Below are 19,669 nucleotides of genomic sequence, written 5' to 3' on the forward strand. Positions count from 1 at the left end.
TTATTTATCAGATGTAACATACATACCACCATGTTCTTTCTTTATCAACTCATCCTTCAATTTTCTCTTACTGAAGAGGCTCTTGTGTTCAGACAATATATACATATCATATCTCTATCGTGTTCTTTGGTACATATGTCTACAGCGTACACAGCACACATAAGTGCAAAAAATCTTAAACAGATTCAAACGCATGTGCAAATAAGTGGTTTAGGAAGTAAATGAGTAACATGAAAAAATTAATGTAAGGATAAAATATGTACATTTCAGAACAATTACGCTTTACAACAAAAACAATAGAAGAAGCAATAACATATAACAAGAACAAGGAATAAAATCTTATCGTTGCTGCTGCGAAGTCCTCTTGCTACCTTGTGTGACAGCAGCTGTCACCTTTTGCCGGCTACTTCGTTTCGAAGCCTGTGTTGCCGCCGATGAGGTATTCAGAACAACAAGGTTCCCCCGTGAAAGCACATCACGACTGGTCGGCTCAACGACCAAATGATGCACATGTTCCATACTTGGCGCGTCGGCATGACATAAAGGAATGCTTTTAATCCACTCGTCATTGGCGACGTGCGACACGAGACAACGCAGACGGGGCTCCGGATCAAGCATCTGGTTTATAAGAGAGCGCGATTCACGGGGTAGCAGTCCTAGTAACCTTGCAGCACCATTAGACGATGGATTGATGTAATTCTTAAATGCGCTATCTTTATCCGGCTGTGCTATTCGCCAGGGGAACCTCCGGATAATCATGCAGATATAAATCACCGCACACGACCATACGTCCGCTCTGCGTGCATCGTATTCGCGTTGTGTAAACTGTTCTGGAGCAATATAAGGGTCTGATCCAGAGACACCTGCAATATTAATAGAGAGAGAGAGAGAGAGAAAAGTTAATATGTTGCTATCTATTTATCTTTGTGCATGTGTGGGGAAGGAAAATGGCCTACTCATAAATACCTTTGCTAACATGGACATTCTTGTCATACGGGTACTTGAATACAGTCGCACAGCCGAAATCAATCAACTTGACTATCCCTCGCTCGTCCAGCACAATATTATCCAACTTTAAATCACGATGAGCAATGCCGATGGAATGAAGGTAGCTGACACCATCGAGCATTTGTCGCCAACAGCATGCCACCTCATCATTGTTCATTTTGCCACTCATGACAATATTGAACAGGTCATTAGGCGCGTATTCCATAATCTGATAAAAGACAGCGCCTTCTCGAATCATATCTAGCGTTTCAATGACATTGGTATGGTGTAACGTGGAGCCAATGCAGAATTCGGCGGTAACTTTCTTGACGTATTCTTTCTCATTTTCGTTGGGCATCCGTTTTCGAAACTGTTTCACTGCAAATGTTTTTCCGTCGGTATGGCGACGGATCAGTCGCACGGATCCTCCAGCGCCTTTACCAACAAAACGTCCTAGCAGTTTAAAAAAACAACATGTTTGTTAGTAATGGTGACAACAACAAGTAATAGGTAAATAATAAGCGCTTAAATATTCATGCAGACTGGGGGACGTCAACATACCCCATTTGCCATAACGCGCTTCAATGTCCTTGTTGAATTCATTGGCGAATGACAGATCACTTCTCCGACTGGATACGCTGGCCGTATCAAAATCCATGCTTGGGTAAGATTTAATCGGCTCACGCGCACTAAATCGCTTGGTGCTCGATTTTTCATCGCCACTGGTACTAGCAGCGCTACCGCCACCATTGCTACCGCCACCGCCGGCGCCTTTTTTGAGAAACCGCTTGAGCTCGTGAAAGATGGTATCTTTCTTCTTGATATGATGGAAATGCGTCTGAAGGTATCGGTTGTTGTACCGTGGCTTTTTAAAAACAAACTGAGAAGGTGTTGCTGAAGAATCTGCTGAGGAGACGGACGATGCTGCGCTCTTGCTTCGTTCACCCGCAGTGGGCCGCAAGAATTTGTTAGTGCCGCTCTCGTTGCTGCTTGCATTACTCTTAATTGACAAGGATGATCGCGGTGTATCGGGTGCAACAAACGTCGTGGTCAAAAATTGGTCGTTATTATTGTTGCTGCCACTACTATTCCTCTTGTTGTTCGTAGAAACAGTCTGATCTCGTTGATGTTGAACTGGTGTACCGGGGACTGATGCATCTGGAGTAACAGTTTCAAAATTATGGATGCTATGCTTGTTTCTGAAGATTTTTGCTGGCTCGTCAAAGTTCATGTTCTTTATACGATCTGTCAAGTGGTTCATGCGCCGCTGCTTCTGGGACGTCGTCTCTGTACAAGACGATCGTCGAGCCTGTGCGTCATATTCCATGATATACCGAACCCTTGTTTCTGATTATCAATGAATGAATGAAAAAAAGAAGAGGAAAAAGAAGGCATGAAATAGCAAGAGCGGGAAGAGAACTGAAAATTATATGCGGGATCAAAAATTTAAAACCTTGGTAAAGCAAGCCCGGGGTGGGGGAGGGGGCCAATAACTATTAGTATCTACTACACACCCACACTGCCACCCGTCCTACTATAACCACCAAGCCCAGTCAATCCAAAAAGGGGTACCCTTATTTTTGCTAATTATATCATCAATCTTGATCTGTTTTTCCTTCTTTCTTTTTTTCCTCGTTCTTGTCTAGCACTCTCTTGACTTTCCCCCCTTCAACTCCTATATATAATTTTCTTGCCACTCTATATGATCGTTATTTGATCGGGAGCTGATAAATTGATAGAGAGACAGCGAGAGAAAGTGAGAAGAGATTATTCGAAAAACAAGGAGAGAGAGAGTGTGTGTAGGTGCACAAGGAAGAATAAAGACGATATGCCACGAGCTCGCTTTTTTTTACTTTGTTGTATACTACGATATATCAAATCGCTCTTCGAATATTACATAACAGCAACAAGCAAATATTTGTTGTTACATAGCAGGACTCTGTTTTTTCCCGCAAACTCTGTTAAGAGGAAGTACATACAAAAAAAGCAGGATCGAATAAATAAAGGAGTAGGAGGTGTTCGAGGGAGAGCAGAGGGGGCAAGTGGGTTGGATACTGGGTGTTAAAGTGGAAATTTACAGTTGACGCAGTACACATTTCTCGTCATAACTATAATCAAAATTGCTAGCACTGGGATTATTACTAGTGGGACAACTAATACTGACGCTGTTGTTGTTGTCGTTTCTGTTGTCGTTGCTTCCCAGCCGAAACGCTCCGGCTGTCGTTGATCTTCTACTCATCGGTGGATCGCTATAATGTGTGCCGAAGCGGTTTTCTTGGTCTCGTCGATTGGGATGCGCAGAAGGTCGGAAAGAAGACAGCAATACAGCATTGGCTGAATGTGGTGAACGGATGTGGTTATTGTCGCTGTTATTGTTCTTGAAACGATTCGACTTTGTAACAGAAGTACTAGCAGTACTTGAGCGCTTGTTGTTGTTACTGTCGTTGTCATTACTTCTGCTGGTAGCGTTGCGGATATTAGTGCTGTTGTTGCTGTTGTTGTGTCTGTTAGGCAAGGGATGCTTCTGCTGCTGCATATCATTGAAACCTTGTTGATTCTGCTGCTGCTGCCATGATGATGACGGCGGCGGCGTCAACAATGAAGGTATATTGTTACTTCGTGTTGAATCGACATCGCTACTTATACTCATAGTAGACGATCCGCGTGTGTGAATTGATAGATCACCAGAAGACAAAGAAAGCCCGCTTTGCGATTGAATCACCTCTAATCGCGACCGCTGCGCCGATAATGTTGATCCGGGCGATTGTTGTGGATGATGTGCTTGATGCGCCACTACTAACGACTTTCCGGCGTCAATGAGCGAATCGTCTCCGTACTGAGATTTTTCTTCACAGCCAAGCGCTGTTCGGACTGCATGATGAAGCGATGGATCAAAAATAAAGATCAACAGCAGGAATATCCCTGTATGTAAAGGAGGTTAACAGACATGTCAAACCAGGTACTTTGTCTGTCATTCTTTCTCTTCTTTTTACTGGTCTGAGAGCGCAATATGGAGGAGCAGGGGGAAAGGGAAGGAGGGGTTAGAGGGGGGATTAGCAAACACTGAAGGTTTAACGAGGAGCGTGAGCGTGTATATAAGTTGGGGGGTGAAATTGGAATTCGTGGTTGCGTCCGAATTATGTTCTTTGAGAGTGACAATAACAACAACAATGACAATCAAATCAGAAAAAGAAAGTTTAGAGTTTTGCTCACCTTGCATCGGCACGCTTGCGTATGACATGAGCAACAGAAACGGGTTTGGCCTTCCTTTTGTGTAAGCGACGACAAAGCCAATCGCCCCCCATATGCGGGTTAGAACAAGAGCTGCGACACGAAGGAAGAGGAATTGAAGCCAGGGTAAACCATTAATATGCGACAGCAGCACGACAGCGGAACAATGATATTATATACTCACTAATTGGAAACCATATCACTCGGCCTGCGACTTTGGCAACATAGGACATCTTCAGTCGCTGCTCCTTTAATACACGGAGAGTATGGACAGTGCGGTGTACTCGTGAGAAAACGGCAGCGCGGATATATCTTGGCCGTATTGACAAATGATGTTGCTGCTGCTGTTGCTGCTCGTTATTACCGCCACTGCCATCATTATCACCAGTATTGTCGACATTGACACTGGAATCTTCGCTTGGCTGATGAGGGCGTATGGCTGTTTGAACTGGATCGGATTGTGGCGGACGGAAGAAGAGCGACCATGGCCAACGATAAACCCATTTTTGACGACCGCTGGTTTGGCGATTTGCCGTCTGACTGCGCAAATGCTCGTTGATCTTCAACTCCTCCACACCCATTTTCCACAACACCATAATGAGTGCAATAAAGCAATAGAATATGGAGATAAGGAGCCAAAGATACAGGCCAATGAAAGCCCATATGTTCGTGACATGATCATTGGACTGTTGAAACCAGCAATCATGCAAATTTTCATTGTACTTGTAAGCTTGGACGCATGGAAATATAGGTATAATCGCGGTGATAAAAGAGAACACAAAGGATACCACCAAATACCAGCGCCCCAAATGCAAATTGCGCCTGATGCCATGGACAAACACAATTTGCAAATTGACAGCAATGCATGTGATGATAATGACGGTGAATACGTTGGAAAACACGTAAAAGAACATGATTGTTTGGCAGGCATCATTGTTTATCCACAAGTCCGAATCAATGCGGAACACACCGGCAATGCCAAGTACAATATGGGTAATGCTGGCGTACACCAGCAACCGAAGCGTCAAGCGATCGTGTGACCGGTCAAAATAGCGAATAAATGCATAGCCGAGTATCACGAGCACGCAACAACCGATAGAAATGAAGTAAAGAATCGTGGCTACGGTGTTTCCGAGGTCATGGAGTTCTTCGGGGACGATACCGTGATCTAACTCGGTTTGATTGAAACGGTTATTGAAGCCGTCCATAGCATCATCGCGTCCAAGTTTGTTGCTTGGGAAACCGGCGATTCGACCGTTGTTGTTATTGTTGTTGTCGGTATTGCAAAGTAGAGAAGAAAAGCGTAGACAACGATTATGGAAAATTGGGCAAGGAAGGTTCTTTGGGAGGGGTGTTGGGTTTCAGTATACTGATCGTGGCAAGTGTTTCATTTTGTTCGGAACAATAAAAGTTTTTTTTATTTTTGCATAAAATAGAGGAAGCGCATAGTTTCCTTCTGGCCTAGAGCCTAGAGGATCCTTTAGCAAGTAGCTGTTCTTTTTTCGCCTTTTGACGCTGCTGCTGTTCAACAATTTCAGATGCACGACGCAATTCTGCTTTGCCAAGTTGCTGCAAGTGGACCTATAATATTGATTGGAAAGAAGAAACGTCTAGATCAGTCTCATCTGTTTGCGTTACGACCGATTTGTTCCTATTATTACTGACCTCGTCGGGTCCGTCGGCGATGCGCAAGTATCTTGCATTGACGAAAATATGAGGCAACTTGGTGTCCTGAGAAAGACCAGCAGCGCCAAATGCCTGTATGGCGCGATCAGCAACGCGTTGGAGCATATTGGGTACAGCAATCTGCCATTGATCACATTACTTTCTGTCAGTATGTACAAAGACTATGATGCTACTTGATGTAACAGTATGATAGCAGTCTAAAACAAATACCTTTGCCATGGCAATTTCTCGCTTGGCATTCTTTGCTTGAACTTCATCGATTCTCTTTGCTGCACTGAGGACAAGGTAACGCGACTGTTCAATTTCAATACGGCATTTGGCGATTTCTGCAACGATAGTGCCATGCTCGGATAAGGTTTTTCCGAACGTTCTTCGAGATGGATCAGTGACACGAGCAATCATCAAGTCAAGGGCCTGTTCAGCCATCCCAATGCATCGCATGCTGAATATATTTCTATAATTAGCTCACTGTCATTGTCATCTCTTCATCCTCTTTCTTTATCCATGCTATTCCCGTAAATTCTTACCAGTGATGGATACGACCAGGACCCAAGCGCCCTTGGATTACTTCAAATCCACCGCCTTCACCGAGGATGATATTTTCTACAGGCACACGGCAATCAGAGAAGATGATCTCAAAATGACCATGGGGAGCATGATCATAGCCCACAACGGTCAAAGGACGGACGATCTGAACACCGGGGGTCTCGCGTGGAACGATCACCAAACTCTGCTGTCTGTGACGATTGGCGTTATCCTTGTCCGATTTCCCCATGACCAAAAACACCTTGCAGTTAGGCGAGCCAGTTCCGGATGCGAACCACTTGCGGCCATTAAGGACATATTCATTGCCTTCACGACGGATACTGGTCTCAATATTGGTAGCATCGGATGATGCCACAGCGGGCTCTGTCATGGCAAATACCGATCGAATTGTTCCGTTCAATAGAGGCTTCAACCATTTCTCCTTTTGTGCCGGCGTACCATACTTTGCAAACACTTCCATATTTCCCGTATCAGGAGCAGAGCAGTTCATTGCTTCAGAAGCAATGCCACAACGGCCTAGCATTTCTGCAATCAACGAATACTCCAAGTTGCTCAAACCACCGCCGTATTGGCCATATTCGTGACCCAAAAACAGGTTCCACAAGCCAAGCGAACGTGCCTTGACCTTAAGTTCTTCCATCACAGGGGGAAGCACGTTCCAGCGGTCTTCGTTTTTGCCCATTTGCTGTTCGTAGAGTGCCTCTGCAGGAATACAGTCATTCTAAATACCAGTCATTCAAAAATAATCAATATCTTTTACATATCTTTTTGATTTAAGAAAGGCGTCCCTAGACTAAGCTTTTATGTATACAGTTTATTTTACCTCAATAAAGTCTTTGGCTTTCGCGTATAGTTCGTGAAACTTGGGAGACAATAGACTAGGGTCGAGTAGAGTGCTAGTGGCCATGATTGATTGATTGGTTTGAATTAAAGAAGAAGCGAAGAGAGAAGAAAGGAAAAGGGTGGAAAAAGCTTATGCTTTTTACTGTTTTTCAATGCTTGGGGAATTTATTCAGTTGCGATGACAAAATATGGCCCAGCCGTGGGTATTGTGTGTTAGGTTTAGTAGCTCCCAACGTCGTGTTATATGCATTTGGAGTGTGTAAGTCCAACACGCACATACTATCATTTTCTTTTAATGTCATGAGAAAGAAAGCTATATAAACATTACTAAGCATCCCAATTATGTAGTGTGTGCTTTTGAATAAATCCCTGTTGGTGTACTCTTTTTTTGTGTGTAGTATGCATGCTGTATTTTGCAATAAATATGCGTTTGTGGTGATGCTTTGATACACATTGGCTTTACCGAGTTTTACGAGAGAAAAAAAGCTCATGAGTATCTAGAGCAGCGTTCTTTATTTATAAATACATCATCAGAAATACTTGACGCGAGTATTAATGTGTGTTTGTACGTGAGCAATCGTGTGCTTTAGTTGCATTTTTGGCCTTGTATGCATAGTGTATAAATTGATAGCGAGTGCGTGGGTGTTGTCATGATAACACAAATGATCGTGGGAGAGCCGAAACTTGAATGGTATACATTTTTAGTAGCTGTAGTGTTCCTGTATAACAACGAGAGCTTCATGCAACACCCCTCCTTAATTTCTACTGGTATCTTGCCACTACGCGTAGAGGTATACCTCTCTTTAAACATTTAAGCAGCAAACAATTTATCCCACAGTACACTGACTTGAACTTTCCGAGAAGTAGTGGATGATACCTATTGTATACGTAGGCCCTGCGTTAAGATTAAAAGCAAACCAATGAATCATGTATCAACTACAGTCTAGTGCTATATACAGTTCTTTTACATTCAAGTGTTATAAGCAAATGCTGTAATCATTAAAAAACAATCAATAAAGCAAGCGAGCTTTTAGGTTACTGCAGTGTTATTAGCAAAGGTTGTAATCATGGAACAGCAAGTAATATAGCAAGCAAACTATTATGCGGTGCATCTTGGCTTTAAATAAGAAAAAGAGCTATCGGAATTTCAATATAGCCGAGCTACACATGGACATTGGCGGCCTGTAGTACTGGCAACCTCCCTCTTTGAACATGGAAGCTGTCCAAACTTTCGGCCGCAAGGTGTGTATATCCATCCACTAAGAAATGAATCGAACAGTCCCTGTAGAAGGATGGATAACGATGGATGCAACATGGATGCGATTGGATCGATTACGGAAAACCGAAGAAACGACAAACATCGATATAATACATCAAATACTACGGACGCGATTCGATTCATTTTCCACGATTCAGCAATGTTACCTCAGAAAATTAAATTCTCGTTGAATTTTATATTTGTTAGAAAACCGCTACTGCCGTTGCCCACTGCAAGCGTGGACGTGGTCTTATCCGCGTCAATGGTGCTCCCCTTGAGCTCTTGGAGCCCCAAATCTTGAAGTTCAAGGTTTACGAAGTCGTCTTGCTCTTGGGTGAGGAGCGCTTCGCCAACGTCGACATCCGTCTCCGTGTCCAGGGTGGTGGTACGTTATTTTTATCTTCAAAAAAGAATATTTATGTGGAGGACCTTGAAGGGTTGTATAGATATGTGGAATTAGAAATTAATTGGGAATGTTATAATAGGTGTTGTCTCTCAAGTCTACGCTATCCGTCAGGCTCTTGCCAAGGCTATCGTCGCTTTCTACCAAAAGTACGTCGATGAAGCTTCCAAGAAGGAGATCAAGGAAATCCTTGTTCAGTACGACCGTACTCTCCTTGTCGCCGATCCCCGTCGTTGCGAGCCCAAGAAGGTATGTTTTTCTATACACAATACACACACGCGTACAGAGAGAGGTTAGAGGGGGAATCTTATGTTGCGATCATGTGGATACTAATTATCATGATGTTTTATTGTTATATAATAGTTCGGCGGTCCAGGTGCCCGTGCCCGCTTCCAAAAGTCATACCGTTAAAATACTTTTCTACGTTGTGTTCTCTTCTTTTCTTGCATCATGTATCTTTTTTATGCGGAACAATGTTTATATTTTCAATCATTCTATATATAAATGAAGAAAGAAGTATGGGGCATCGTGTCTTTTGTGTTGCAGCACAAACCAAGAGAAAGCTATATTTTTGTTCTACATTGTTGCTATTGTCATGTTTGAATCATTTAGCAGTAGTAATAGTAGTAGCAGCAGTAGCAGCGAATGTAGTGCTGATACGCTACTCGGCTATGTTCTATTACTATTAGCATGTGTCGTTTTGGTAGAAAGTTGAATAGGGTGATGATTTCGAGTCTGCATATATATCTTTGCCCCGATAACATCGTTGCAGATCATAAACATCAAGTACAGTGTAGATTATACTGCGGCGTATCCGAAAGCGAAGAAAAAGGACAAAAGGCTATTAACTTTTTTCAAGGGTCGTTATCAATGCAACTATATTTCTGGTATGCATGTATATCACTGAAACCTACTATTGGTGAATAAGTTGTCTGGCTTGAAACTGGCAATACGGACAAAGAACAGGTGCTTACATTCGAGATAGAATACCTCATTTTGAATAGCTCGGTCGCTTTTATTTTACCCGATGTTGTTGTTGTGGCACGTTTTTTTTAAAGGTGTTTGTAAACCCAGCTTGATCTGGTAATATATTCGCGCGCAGAGAAGTCTGATTTGGACCGCATCGCTTAGTATTGACAAGCACCATGATATTACCGGGTGCGTGTTGTCAATAGCACGAGATTGGAACATCAGTAAGAACATATTTTCATTGTTTAAAGAATGAAAATTTATCCTGCTGGAACCGCATGCACGCAAGTTTTGGCTGAGATACGAGTAGAGCTGTATGTAATGTTATACTGATGAGAACGTCAAGTGCCCTTTGTGTCACGTAGGGAGGGATGAGCGAGAGAGAGGGAGAGACAGAGAGAGGAAGAGTGTAACTACTTTGTCAGAAGTTGAAGGAAGAGCAAAATCATGTATCTGCTATCGTGGATGCTTTCAGACCTGCTAAATACGCAGCCCAAAAGTCTAAACAAGAAGCAGATCCACCAAGCGTCAAAGGTTATTAATAGAAGCCGATTGCAATCCAGTTATTACAGGCCCGTACACCAACAAAGAATAACGAGCCACCAGGGAGAAACCCTCACTCAACCCGCTTCCCCATCGGGCCCCTCTGCTTTCTATTGGTTGTTCTGTGCTTTGTGAAACAGCAACACTTTAAAACCCGCATAGAGTGTTGACGTAACCAAAGGATGCACCTTCGATTTTCGCTGCCCGCATCGCGTTTTCCCTTTTGACAACCCAAGAGTTCTTCCAGCTTCATCTCCCAAAGTAAAAAAATAATAATGTCTACCGTAAGTTCATTTAATTGTCAAATCTCTTCCCATTCCACGGTGAACCTGTTTCTTTTCCATACTTGCTTTTATGGCGGGTGGGAGGGGCGTAATCACTTTAGAAAGAGAGAAAGGGAGCGAGCGAGCAATTCCACGATGGCTGTTATCTTCTCTTCTTGTTTGCCGGCAAAAATGAGGCAGAGAAACTTAACATATCATACGATATGCTATTCTCGTTACATTTCTCTTCTGTCAAGAAAAAATGAAACGACGTTCATCGCACATTCTTTACGCCACTGCGCGTGTAAAGCAAACGACCTTTTTTTGTCGAGCCTGGTGACATCCGTTGGTCGAATTGGCGACCAAAAACTCATCCGAGCCCTCCATCTGGTTCTTTTCGTGAAACATGTCGTTCATCGATATGCTTTCCTAGCCTCTCGCGCGCTCTTTTTTTCTCTCTTTCTTCTTGCACCTCTTCTTGACTCGAGAGCTTTTTGTCCCGTGTTCTCCAACGACCCAGACCCTCCTTGGTGCTAACCCAAATGTTTGTACTTAGGAACGCGAAAACAACGTCTACATGGCCAAGTTGGCCGAACAAGCCGAGCGTTACGATGGTATGCTATAATCCTGCTTTCTTTCTCGCACCTCTCTCTCCACATCTCTTTATACTGTGTTTTCTGGACGAAAAGAGGAACAAGACGACATGAAACGCGTGAGAAGCGTTTCGTGTGCGTCATGAGTCACCTCCCCGCTCCAAAACTCTCCCTTTCTCCTTCCCTCCCTCATATCAACTATCCTAGTTGCATTGGCCATCCGTCTCATTCCATCTCCCCAAGAAAGAGCTCGTTCACATATGTTATGATGGATAGACTCATTTAATGATTTTAACTTCTTTTCTTTGCCTCACAATAGAAATGGTCCAGTACACCAAGGAAGTTTCCAAGGTAAGAAACGAATCACATCACATCACAGAGGATAAAAAGATATGAGTTATAAACAATGGCAACGCGTTCTTTTCCTGAATAGATGGGTGTTGAACTGACCGTTGAAGAGCGTAACCTTCTCTCCGTTGCCTACAAAAACGTCATTGGTGCCCGCCGCGCTTCGTGGCGAATCGTGTCCTCCATCGAGCAAAAGGAGGAAGGCAAGGGCAACGCTGCCCAGGTCGAGAAGATCAAGGCTTACCGCCAAAAGATCGAGGCCGAACTCCAGGACGTCTGCTCTGATATTCTGAACGTTTTGAAGGACAACCTGATCCCCAACGCTCAGGGCGGTGAATCCAAGGTCTTCTACTACAAGATGTGAGTTTTCAGAAAGAAAAGAGACGCGTTTCTGGCTCTTTTATATTAAACGTGTGCTGTTATTCACAACAATACGGGCTGACACGATTAATACAGGATGGGTGACTACCACCGTTACCTCGCCGAGTTCCTTACTGGTGAGTCCCGCAAGGAATCTGCTACCCAGGCTCATGAGGCTTACAAGACCGCCACCGACGTTGCCCAGACCGAGTTGGCACCCACTCATCCCATCCGCTTGGGTCTTGCTTTGAACTTCTCCGTGTTCTACTACGAAATCCTCAACTCTCCCGACCGTGCTTGTCACTTGGCCAAGCAGGCCTTTGATGATGCTATTGCAGAACTCGATACCCTCTCGGAAGAATCTTACAAGGACTCTACTCTCATCATGCAGTTGCTGAGAGACAATTTGACCTTGTGGACCTCTGACTTGCAGGAGGGTGGTAAGTGAGCTTTATCATTTGTTTGGGAAGAAGACAGAATTACATGGAATCGGGATCTTCTTCGAGTGTTCTTTTCTACTCACCACATCTGCTTGTTTGTATTGAATAGAAGCCGATAAGAATGAGGACGCCAAGGGTGAAGAGGCTGAAGAATCCAAGTAGATAAGAGATTAGGCGTTAATTTTTTCTTTCTTTCATCTCTATATTATATATACTGTGTTTTTCTCTCTCTTTTCACTGTTTCCCCCTCTTTTCTACGGATGACGATGATGACAACTACGATGATGATGATGATGATAACGCATGTTTGATGCGTTTCAACCTTAAAAAAAGAATACGGTTTTTTTGTTTCAATATATTGATTCTCTCCATATCTCAAATTTGTGGGCCCTATTGCGTACCTTTGTTGCTCTCTTTTCCGTGAACTAATCAATACATATTACGCTCTACATATACACAAATGAATCCCGATGCACAAATCTTTAATGAGACGCAACACTCGTTAAATGAAGCGTACTTGGCAACTGCCGTACCCGAAGCACCAAAAAAACAGCAGCAGCAAAATAACTCATCGGCTGCTGCTGATGCTGTCTACAACAACAACAAGAACAACGCCACCGGCGACAACGATGCCAAGGAAGATGTCCCTGGATTTGCTAATTATCGCTTTGTCATGAGCAGCTTTGAACTATACGAGACCAAAACTGTAAGGATCCCTTCTTTTGAGACTTTTTTATATCTTTTTTAAAGTTGGATCCTACATAAATCCATCGAAACAGCGGTATTATTTGATAGGCACCAATCAATCAAGGCAAAAATATCGTGTCCTGCAAATCCATCGCAACAACCCCAAGGAGCTAGTAGTGATCGAAGACGATGTGGTGTACTCTGAAGCGGAAAAGACAAGGCTACTGAATATGATCGAGTATGGCAATATGTCCGTAGGCGGCCTTCAACTTGTTCCTATGCGCATTTATGGCATTGTCGGCTTTATCCGGTTTACGCAAGGGTGGTACATTATTTTTATCACCAACGTCAAACAGGTGGCGTTGATAGGCGGTCATTATGTCTATCATATTGATGAAACACGTCTTGTACCTATTGGGCCTCAAGTCAAAGTCGACAAGAATTCAGATGAAGCTCGGTAAATACATAATCATTATTTTTGCTACTATCAACCAGTTATATACTAAATTGTTTACTTGTATCTATAGCTACATTGCTACGTTTCAAAATATCGATTTGACCAAAAACTTCTACTTCTCCTATACATATGATATCACCAATACCCTTCAGGTCAATATGACTGGCCCGCCACCGACAATGGATACTCAAAACAGCGTCAGTGGAGATGAGGATGATGGAAAATATGATGGCAACGACGAGGACGGTGCAGGTGGTAAAAAGAAATCAAAAATGCCTGTCAGCCACAACGATATGTTTGTATGGAATCATTACTTGCTGAAATCGGGCTTCAAGGACCTCAACAGTCGCTCTGGATGGATTCTTCCTCTGATCTACGGATTCGTTGATCAAGCCAGTAAGCTGGATAGATATCTAGTTTACAAAAGTGAAAGAAGTATTTCTGTTCATTTTTTTTTACTAATCGAGACGTTCCATTCTATACTGTCATCCAGAGATATCGGTGCTCGGTCGAAATGTTGTTATTACTTTAATTGCTCGACGGTCCAGACACTTTGCTGGCGCGCGCTTTCTCAAACGAGGTGTCAATGATATGGTTTGTTTTCATTCCCATTCTCTCTTTCCTTACATATTTTTCATATGAAGAATCACTTATAATGTATACTTGATGTCATTAGGGTTTTGTGGCGAACGACGTTGAAACGGAACAGATCGTTGCAGAAATGACGACAACGTCGTTTCATTCTACTGATCGACTGTTTGGCAACCCACGCTATTCATCTTACGTGCAACACCGAGGATCTATCCCTTTGATATGGACACAAGATCCAACAAACATGTCACCAAAGCCTCCTATTGAACGTAAGATGCCTTTTTTAAAAGGATTAGGATAATAGTACTGTCGACATTCACTATTAATGTCTTATGCTGCGCTTGTTTCTTTTACTTAGTGAACGTGGTTGATCCATTTTATACAGCTGCTGCATTGCATTTTGAAAACCTGTTCGCAAGGTACGGGACACCGTGCATTGTACTAAACTTGATCAAGGTAAACGGATCGCCTCTATTCTGACCTCTTAAAGTTTTCAAGAGTGATGGGTAGTTATTCAATCAGCATTTCATATGTTTATCTAGCAAAAAGAAGCACATAAGCGTGAATCTATTCTGGGAAGCGAGTTCGAACAAGCCATCACATACTTAAATCAATTCTTGCCAGAGGATAAAAGGATAAAGTACATTGCTTGGGATATGTCAAGGGCATCCAAAAGGTAAGGTACCTCCTTAATCTAAGAGTAGGGGCTGTTGGCACAAAAATCGAACTCTGACACGGGTACCTTTCAATAAAATCCTCGTAGCAACCAAGATGTTATTGGCTATTTGGAAACCGTTGCTCAGCAAACCATCGACTCGACAGGGTTCTTTCATAGCGGTCCCGAGCCCTATATTAATGCTATGCGTCGAACTTCTGCGTAAGAAAAATCAACTGAGAGAAGAAGAGTGCTTTTTTTCTCTGCGTGTGCATGTGTGTTTGTACATAACATTTGTACTGATTGAAGGAGAATCCTACTAGTGGCAATCCAAAACGCTCAGAAGGATCCAGGCAACATGGTGTTCTGCGTACTAACTGTATTGATTGCTTGGACCGAACCAACGCCGCCCAGTTTCTGATGGGAAAATGCGCTCTTGGCCATCAGCTGTATGCGTTAGGTGTAGTTTCTTCGCCGAAAATTGATTTTGATTCAGACGCTGTAAATATCTTTACGGAAATGTATCATGATCATGGCGACACAATCGCGCTCCAGTATGGTGGTTCACATCTGGTCAACACCATGGAAACGTATCGCAAGATCAACCAATGGACAAGCCATCCTCGCGATATGATTGAGACTATCCGTAGATTCTATGCAAATGCATTCTCAGGTATATTATTGAATGGGGTTATAGTTGCTTATAGCGACAGACAGTAAGAACCAAATCTTATTCTGTATCAAAAAAATACGTTTTTCTAACATTTGCATGTCCTTCCCCTGACTATTGTTTCCCCTTTTCCTCGCGATGGCCATCATAGATGCCGACAAGCAGGATGCCATCAACTTGTTTCTAGGCAACTTTGTCACCGAGGACGGTCAGCCGATGTTATGGGAGCTGAATTCTGATTATCACTTGCACAATCAAGACCCTCGAATTCAAGCAACACGGCGAGAGTAAATATACTATCATAGTTCTCTAACTTTTTAAACGATACAAGAACATGCATATGCTCACGCATTTTAATGTTTCCATTTAATTGCTTTTCTCTCCCTCTTTTCTTAGTTACCGAAAATGGTGCTCAACTGAAGTGCTTGTACCAAAGCACGAAGACGTGGATCCATCAGCGTTTCATATTCCCAGCACCCTTCGCAAACCAGCCGAAAATCCCGACGAGAGCGATCCATATCATGGATACTGGTCAGAGTATTATGACCCTCGTCACTTGACGTCTTTGGATACATTGTTTGCTTACAACATGAATGGAACTCTCAAATATCGTTTTCCCCAAGTTGCCATGAATGGCCATGACAAGGATACGGAGTATGTATCATTATTCTCCCTTCACTAATTACACCGGTGAAATTCAAGACTTCATTGACATTGATAACACATAGGCTGACACGAGAAGCAGCACTAGGAATTAGTCCATTTACTGTCCGGCCTATTCCAGGCACACGTCCGCCAGCTGTTGCCAAAGTCACGACAGATAAAAAACAAACGCCCGAAGAAGAGGCGATCCAGCCCACGAAACAAAAATGGGTGATTGAAAATATAGCTAAGCGATGTCTAGACCCGCAAGTATCAAGTAACGAACGACATGAATACGAAATGTAGGTTGTGTACAAGCGATCGTATGTTTACTCCACATAGACGATTGAACATATGTTCACAATCAGCATGACATAAATCCTTGTAAACTCAAGTTATGAGTTGTTTTTTATGATATTCTTATTTTTTTCTTGTAACGAATATAGATATACCAAGCAATTTCGTACTGTGGATAAACTTGTGGCTGTACAGAGCGATCAGTCGACTTCACCAGGCGGACTCGAATCGTTTCCAGAATACCAACAATACTACAACTACTTTAACCGCATAGCATTGGATGACAATCATGCCAAGTTACAGACACATTCGATCGACGAACAAGTGTATCGTACGTATGTGGATATACCACGACGCGTGGCTACCGTGCAGATGACGCGCGACTGGAGCGGAAACGCGCGAAGACGCTACGAAGGATATGCTGCATATTTGAATACCGGGAAATATCCTCAGTATCATGGAAGCCAACACCAAAGACATTTAATGGCCACGCTACAAAACAATGTTTTGAATGCTACGGCTGCAGCTGCTCAAGCCATATTGGATGTCAACAATAATGGTGGCAACGGCGGTAGACATAAGAGTTCCACAGCTACTGCCGCTACAGGCGGTGATGCTGCTAGTTCTGCTGGAGCAGGAGGACGAGAAAGATTTCCTACAGAGGCACAACGACGGCTTTATGCTAGTGCCGACGGCCATACCCAAGCATAAAAATGCAAAGAAATATATCAATTCCGATTTCTAAACAATTTAAATAAGCTACACATAAAAACCATTTGTTACAAGGTTATCTTGTGTGTATGTCATGTCTGACAGTTTCTTTCTGATTTTAGTGTGTCCTAATATAGCAACTAAAACTATCCATGCAAAGGTGTGTGGATTATAAGATTGTTTCCCAGCAGCAACAGCAGCGGTGACGCGCCATCCCGGACCCGACAAGAACGTTTCTACTCGCTTTCATTTCCATTTTGCCGCCCACTTCTAAGCGATTACCAATGTTTCAACCAAGTAAACTCAAAGTACACCTGAAATTATCCATCAATCGCCTAAAAATGCTGCAGGCAAAAAAGAATTCGCTCGGTCAGCATCAACGCCGAGAGATTGCAACTCTTCTCGATAAAGGCAAAGAGGAAAGTGCACGTATTCGAGTCGAACATATCATTCGTGAAGATCTGCTGGTGGAGACCATGGAAATGCTCGAACTGTATTGTGATTTACTACTCGCACGTTTTGGATTGATTGAACAATACAAGTAAGTCGTTGCTGTTTCTTGGCTTTAATGTCGCGTATCTTAGAACCCTATTAAATAATAATGGTCATGGATCATATTGTTGAAAACTAGAGAATGCGATCCTGGTATTGCTGAAGCAGTGAACACGCTGATCTGGGCTACACCTCGTACTGATGAAGTTAAAGAATTGGCTGCGGTTAGTGATATCATCAAAAGAGAAAGAGATTGAATTACGATGCTCATGTGCTTCTGTTGCTGTATGATAATGTAGGTCAGAGATCAATTTGCTGCAAGATATGGAAAAGAATTTGTGCTAAATGCACTTGACAACGTTGACCAGGTGGTGAATGATAGGGTATGTTTACAAAGGATCCTCAAAATAATGGTTTATGATTGAAAAACTATATGCTCATCGCATAATGTACATGCATGAAAAAACAATAGGTAGTTTCAAAGCTTCAGGTCAGTGCCCCCGACCCGTACCTAGTTGAGCGGTATCTCGAAGAAATTGCAAAGTCCTATGACGTACCGTGGACTTCAAGCATCTTGGCTGCCGAGGCTGAGGATGATTTGGATGATGACAGCTCGAGTGGTGGCGGTGGTGGACTAGCTGAAGCATATCCGGCAGAAATGGAGCCTCCTCTTCTGGCAAAACCTAGTGCTTCGGTAAGCACGTCATGCATATCTGATTTTTAATTAGCTACTTTATTAATCCACTATGATGTAGGAACAATCACCACCAGAGCAACAGAACGATGAAAGTGTAATTTCGCCACCACAGCCGCCTAGCGAACCTTCCATTGACCTGCCTAAAATTCCATCCAACATGCCACCCAGAACAAAGCGCTCGCCCGCCCCTGCTGCTCCTAAACCTCAAGATGATCCAAATGACTTTGATTCTTTGGCCAGACGGTTGGAAGCATTGAAACGAAAGTAAAAAACAAAATGGAATGACCATATATAAATTGATACCCTCAACATCCTCTTTTGATTCTTTCTTTCAGTCACTCTCTCTGTCTCTTTTAAACCAATATACATATATGTAAGGTGTAAAATAAACTTGTGGGAATCATTTTATTAAAAAAGTAGAGTAAAAGCAAAGTTAAAAAGTACAAACGCAAAAATATTGAGCACGTTATTGGCATGCTGCGCTAAGCTGCCACACGTACACACAAGGACAATACTGAGTTATCAGAGCAGATAGAAATAACAACTGCTGCCTGAATGAAAAGACAATATGTGCATACTAGCTCAATAGTCTTGCACGAGCAAATTTCCTCACCGCCAATATCACAAGAACATATACAAGGCGAAATAATTTAGAAGGCAGAAGTAGTTCTTTATCATGGAATGCATAATCTTATGCAGTATCACTTCTTACCATATGAATCATATTAGATAGGTTGATTCAATGATACTTCTTGTAGTATTTATTAATACAAATATAACAGGACCATCATGGATGTATACAGTACTTTAATACACAGTGTGGACGCCAGAATGTGATTGCAATATAGGCATAAATAATATCAACGAAATGTCTAGCTATTTAGTAAGAAGAATTATATATAACTTGAAGTCAGGCAGGTTATTGAATTCTTAAAATGATAAAATATGTATTGCATCACCCCGTCGTGGGCACGTTATGAATCATCTATGCACGAATGAATGCTTGCACTGTGGTCCATCAAAGATACATTCTGACCAGAAACACCATATTGCAAACTAGTTTGCAATCTGTTTTTAAGCGCATAACCTTTCGCTCTGCTCTAGTATATTTGGCACTGCGTGATTAATAACTGGAGAATGATGACAAATGCGATATGACAATGGATAAATGCTCAATCATACAAGAAATATTGTTCTGCTGAGCTGGTGCACTTGGTGCAGTGGTTTCCCGTTTAGATCAACCCCAAAGGGGGTCTTGAAGGGTTGAAGCGAATGAGGTTGAAAAAAAGTGAGGGTGAGT

General features: G+C 42.7%; 9 protein-coding genes across 9 annotated transcripts; 6 read left to right on the forward strand and 3 right to left on the reverse strand.

Annotated features, from left to right (window-relative positions):
• Positions 1 to 339: 339 nt before the first annotated feature.
• BDB00DRAFT_873396 (kinase-like domain-containing protein) lies at positions 340 to 2,314 on the reverse strand (the record flags this gene model as incomplete). The annotated part of the gene is made up of 3 exons (XM_053127089.1): positions 340 to 863; positions 967 to 1,440; positions 1,549 to 2,314. The coding sequence occupies 3 exons, from the start codon at positions 2,312 to 2,314 to the stop codon at positions 340 to 342; spliced, it is 1,764 nt and encodes a 587-aa protein (XP_052978742.1).
• Positions 2,315 to 3,033: 719 nt separating this feature from the next.
• BDB00DRAFT_828414 (uncharacterized protein) lies at positions 3,034 to 3,747 on the reverse strand. Its single transcript, XM_053123849.1, has one exon. The coding sequence runs from the start codon at positions 3,635 to 3,637 to the stop codon at positions 3,062 to 3,064; it is 576 nt and encodes a 191-aa protein (XP_052978743.1). The 5' UTR covers positions 3,638 to 3,747; the 3' UTR covers positions 3,034 to 3,061.
• Positions 3,748 to 5,603: 1,856 nt separating this feature from the next.
• On the reverse strand, positions 5,604 to 7,557 carry BDB00DRAFT_828416 (acyl-CoA dehydrogenase/oxidase). The gene is made up of 5 exons (XM_053123850.1): positions 7,274 to 7,557; positions 6,432 to 7,171; positions 6,115 to 6,346; positions 5,884 to 6,024; positions 5,604 to 5,799 (listed from the first exon to the last, which is right to left on the reverse strand). Exons 1-5 carry the CDS (start codon positions 7,355 to 7,357, stop codon positions 5,680 to 5,682), a joined length of 1,317 nt encoding a protein of 438 aa, XP_052978744.1. The 5' UTR covers positions 7,358 to 7,557; the 3' UTR covers positions 5,604 to 5,679.
• Positions 7,558 to 8,502: 945 nt separating this feature from the next.
• BDB00DRAFT_828420 (40S ribosomal protein S16) lies at positions 8,503 to 9,366 on the forward strand (the record flags this gene model as incomplete). Its single annotated transcript, XM_053123851.1, has 4 exons — positions 8,503 to 8,535; positions 8,759 to 8,936; positions 9,037 to 9,203; positions 9,318 to 9,366. 4 exons carry the CDS (start codon positions 8,506 to 8,508, stop codon positions 9,363 to 9,365), a joined length of 423 nt encoding a protein of 140 aa, XP_052978745.1.
• Positions 9,367 to 10,417: 1,051 nt separating this feature from the next.
• On the forward strand, positions 10,418 to 11,349 carry BDB00DRAFT_434240 (uncharacterized protein). The gene has a single exon (XM_053117376.1). It carries the CDS (start codon positions 10,742 to 10,744, stop codon positions 11,264 to 11,266), a length of 525 nt encoding a protein of 174 aa, XP_052978746.1. The 5' UTR covers positions 10,418 to 10,741; the 3' UTR covers positions 11,267 to 11,349.
• A 23-nt stretch (positions 11,350 to 11,372) lies between these two features.
• BDB00DRAFT_434356 (14-3-3-like protein) lies at positions 11,373 to 12,781 on the forward strand. The gene is made up of 4 exons (XM_053117378.1): positions 11,373 to 11,673; positions 11,756 to 12,030; positions 12,127 to 12,470; positions 12,580 to 12,781. The coding sequence occupies exons 1-4, from the start codon at positions 11,608 to 11,610 to the stop codon at positions 12,630 to 12,632; spliced, it is 738 nt and encodes a 245-aa protein (XP_052978747.1). The 5' UTR covers positions 11,373 to 11,607; the 3' UTR covers positions 12,633 to 12,781.
• Positions 12,782 to 13,143: 362 nt separating this feature from the next.
• On the forward strand, positions 13,144 to 16,212 carry BDB00DRAFT_765425 (Sac phosphatase domain-containing protein; the record flags this gene model as incomplete). Its single annotated transcript, XM_053119509.1, has 12 exons — positions 13,144 to 13,176; positions 13,250 to 13,614; positions 13,685 to 13,811; positions 13,878 to 14,010; positions 14,108 to 14,208; positions 14,291 to 14,474; positions 14,564 to 14,661; positions 14,748 to 14,881; positions 14,969 to 15,069; positions 15,207 to 15,533; positions 15,682 to 15,817; positions 15,927 to 16,212. 12 exons carry the CDS (start codon positions 13,144 to 13,146, stop codon positions 16,210 to 16,212), a joined length of 2,025 nt encoding a protein of 674 aa, XP_052978748.1.
• Positions 16,213 to 16,436: 224 nt separating this feature from the next.
• Positions 16,437 to 17,254, forward strand: BDB00DRAFT_434315 (uncharacterized protein). Its single transcript, XM_053117377.1, has one exon. The coding sequence runs from the start codon at positions 16,584 to 16,586 to the stop codon at positions 17,178 to 17,180; it is 597 nt and encodes a 198-aa protein (XP_052978749.1). The 5' UTR covers positions 16,437 to 16,583; the 3' UTR covers positions 17,181 to 17,254.
• Positions 17,255 to 17,334: 80 nt separating this feature from the next.
• On the forward strand, positions 17,335 to 18,802 carry BDB00DRAFT_828433 (regulator of Vps4 activity in the MVB pathway-domain-containing protein). Its single transcript, XM_053123852.1, has 5 exons — positions 17,335 to 17,721; positions 17,812 to 17,896; positions 17,972 to 18,055; positions 18,145 to 18,366; positions 18,444 to 18,802. The coding sequence occupies exons 1-5, from the start codon at positions 17,465 to 17,467 to the stop codon at positions 18,465 to 18,467; spliced, it is 672 nt and encodes a 223-aa protein (XP_052978750.1). The 5' UTR covers positions 17,335 to 17,464; the 3' UTR covers positions 18,468 to 18,802.
• Positions 18,803 to 19,669: the final 867 nt, after the last annotated feature.

Source organism: Zychaea mexicana (genome assembly GCF_025766255.1).
Source record: "Zychaea mexicana strain RSA 1403 chromosome Unknown BDB00scaffold_47, whole genome shotgun sequence".
NCBI lineage: Eukaryota > Fungi > Mucoromycota > Mucoromycetes > Mucorales > Lichtheimiaceae > Zychaea > Zychaea mexicana.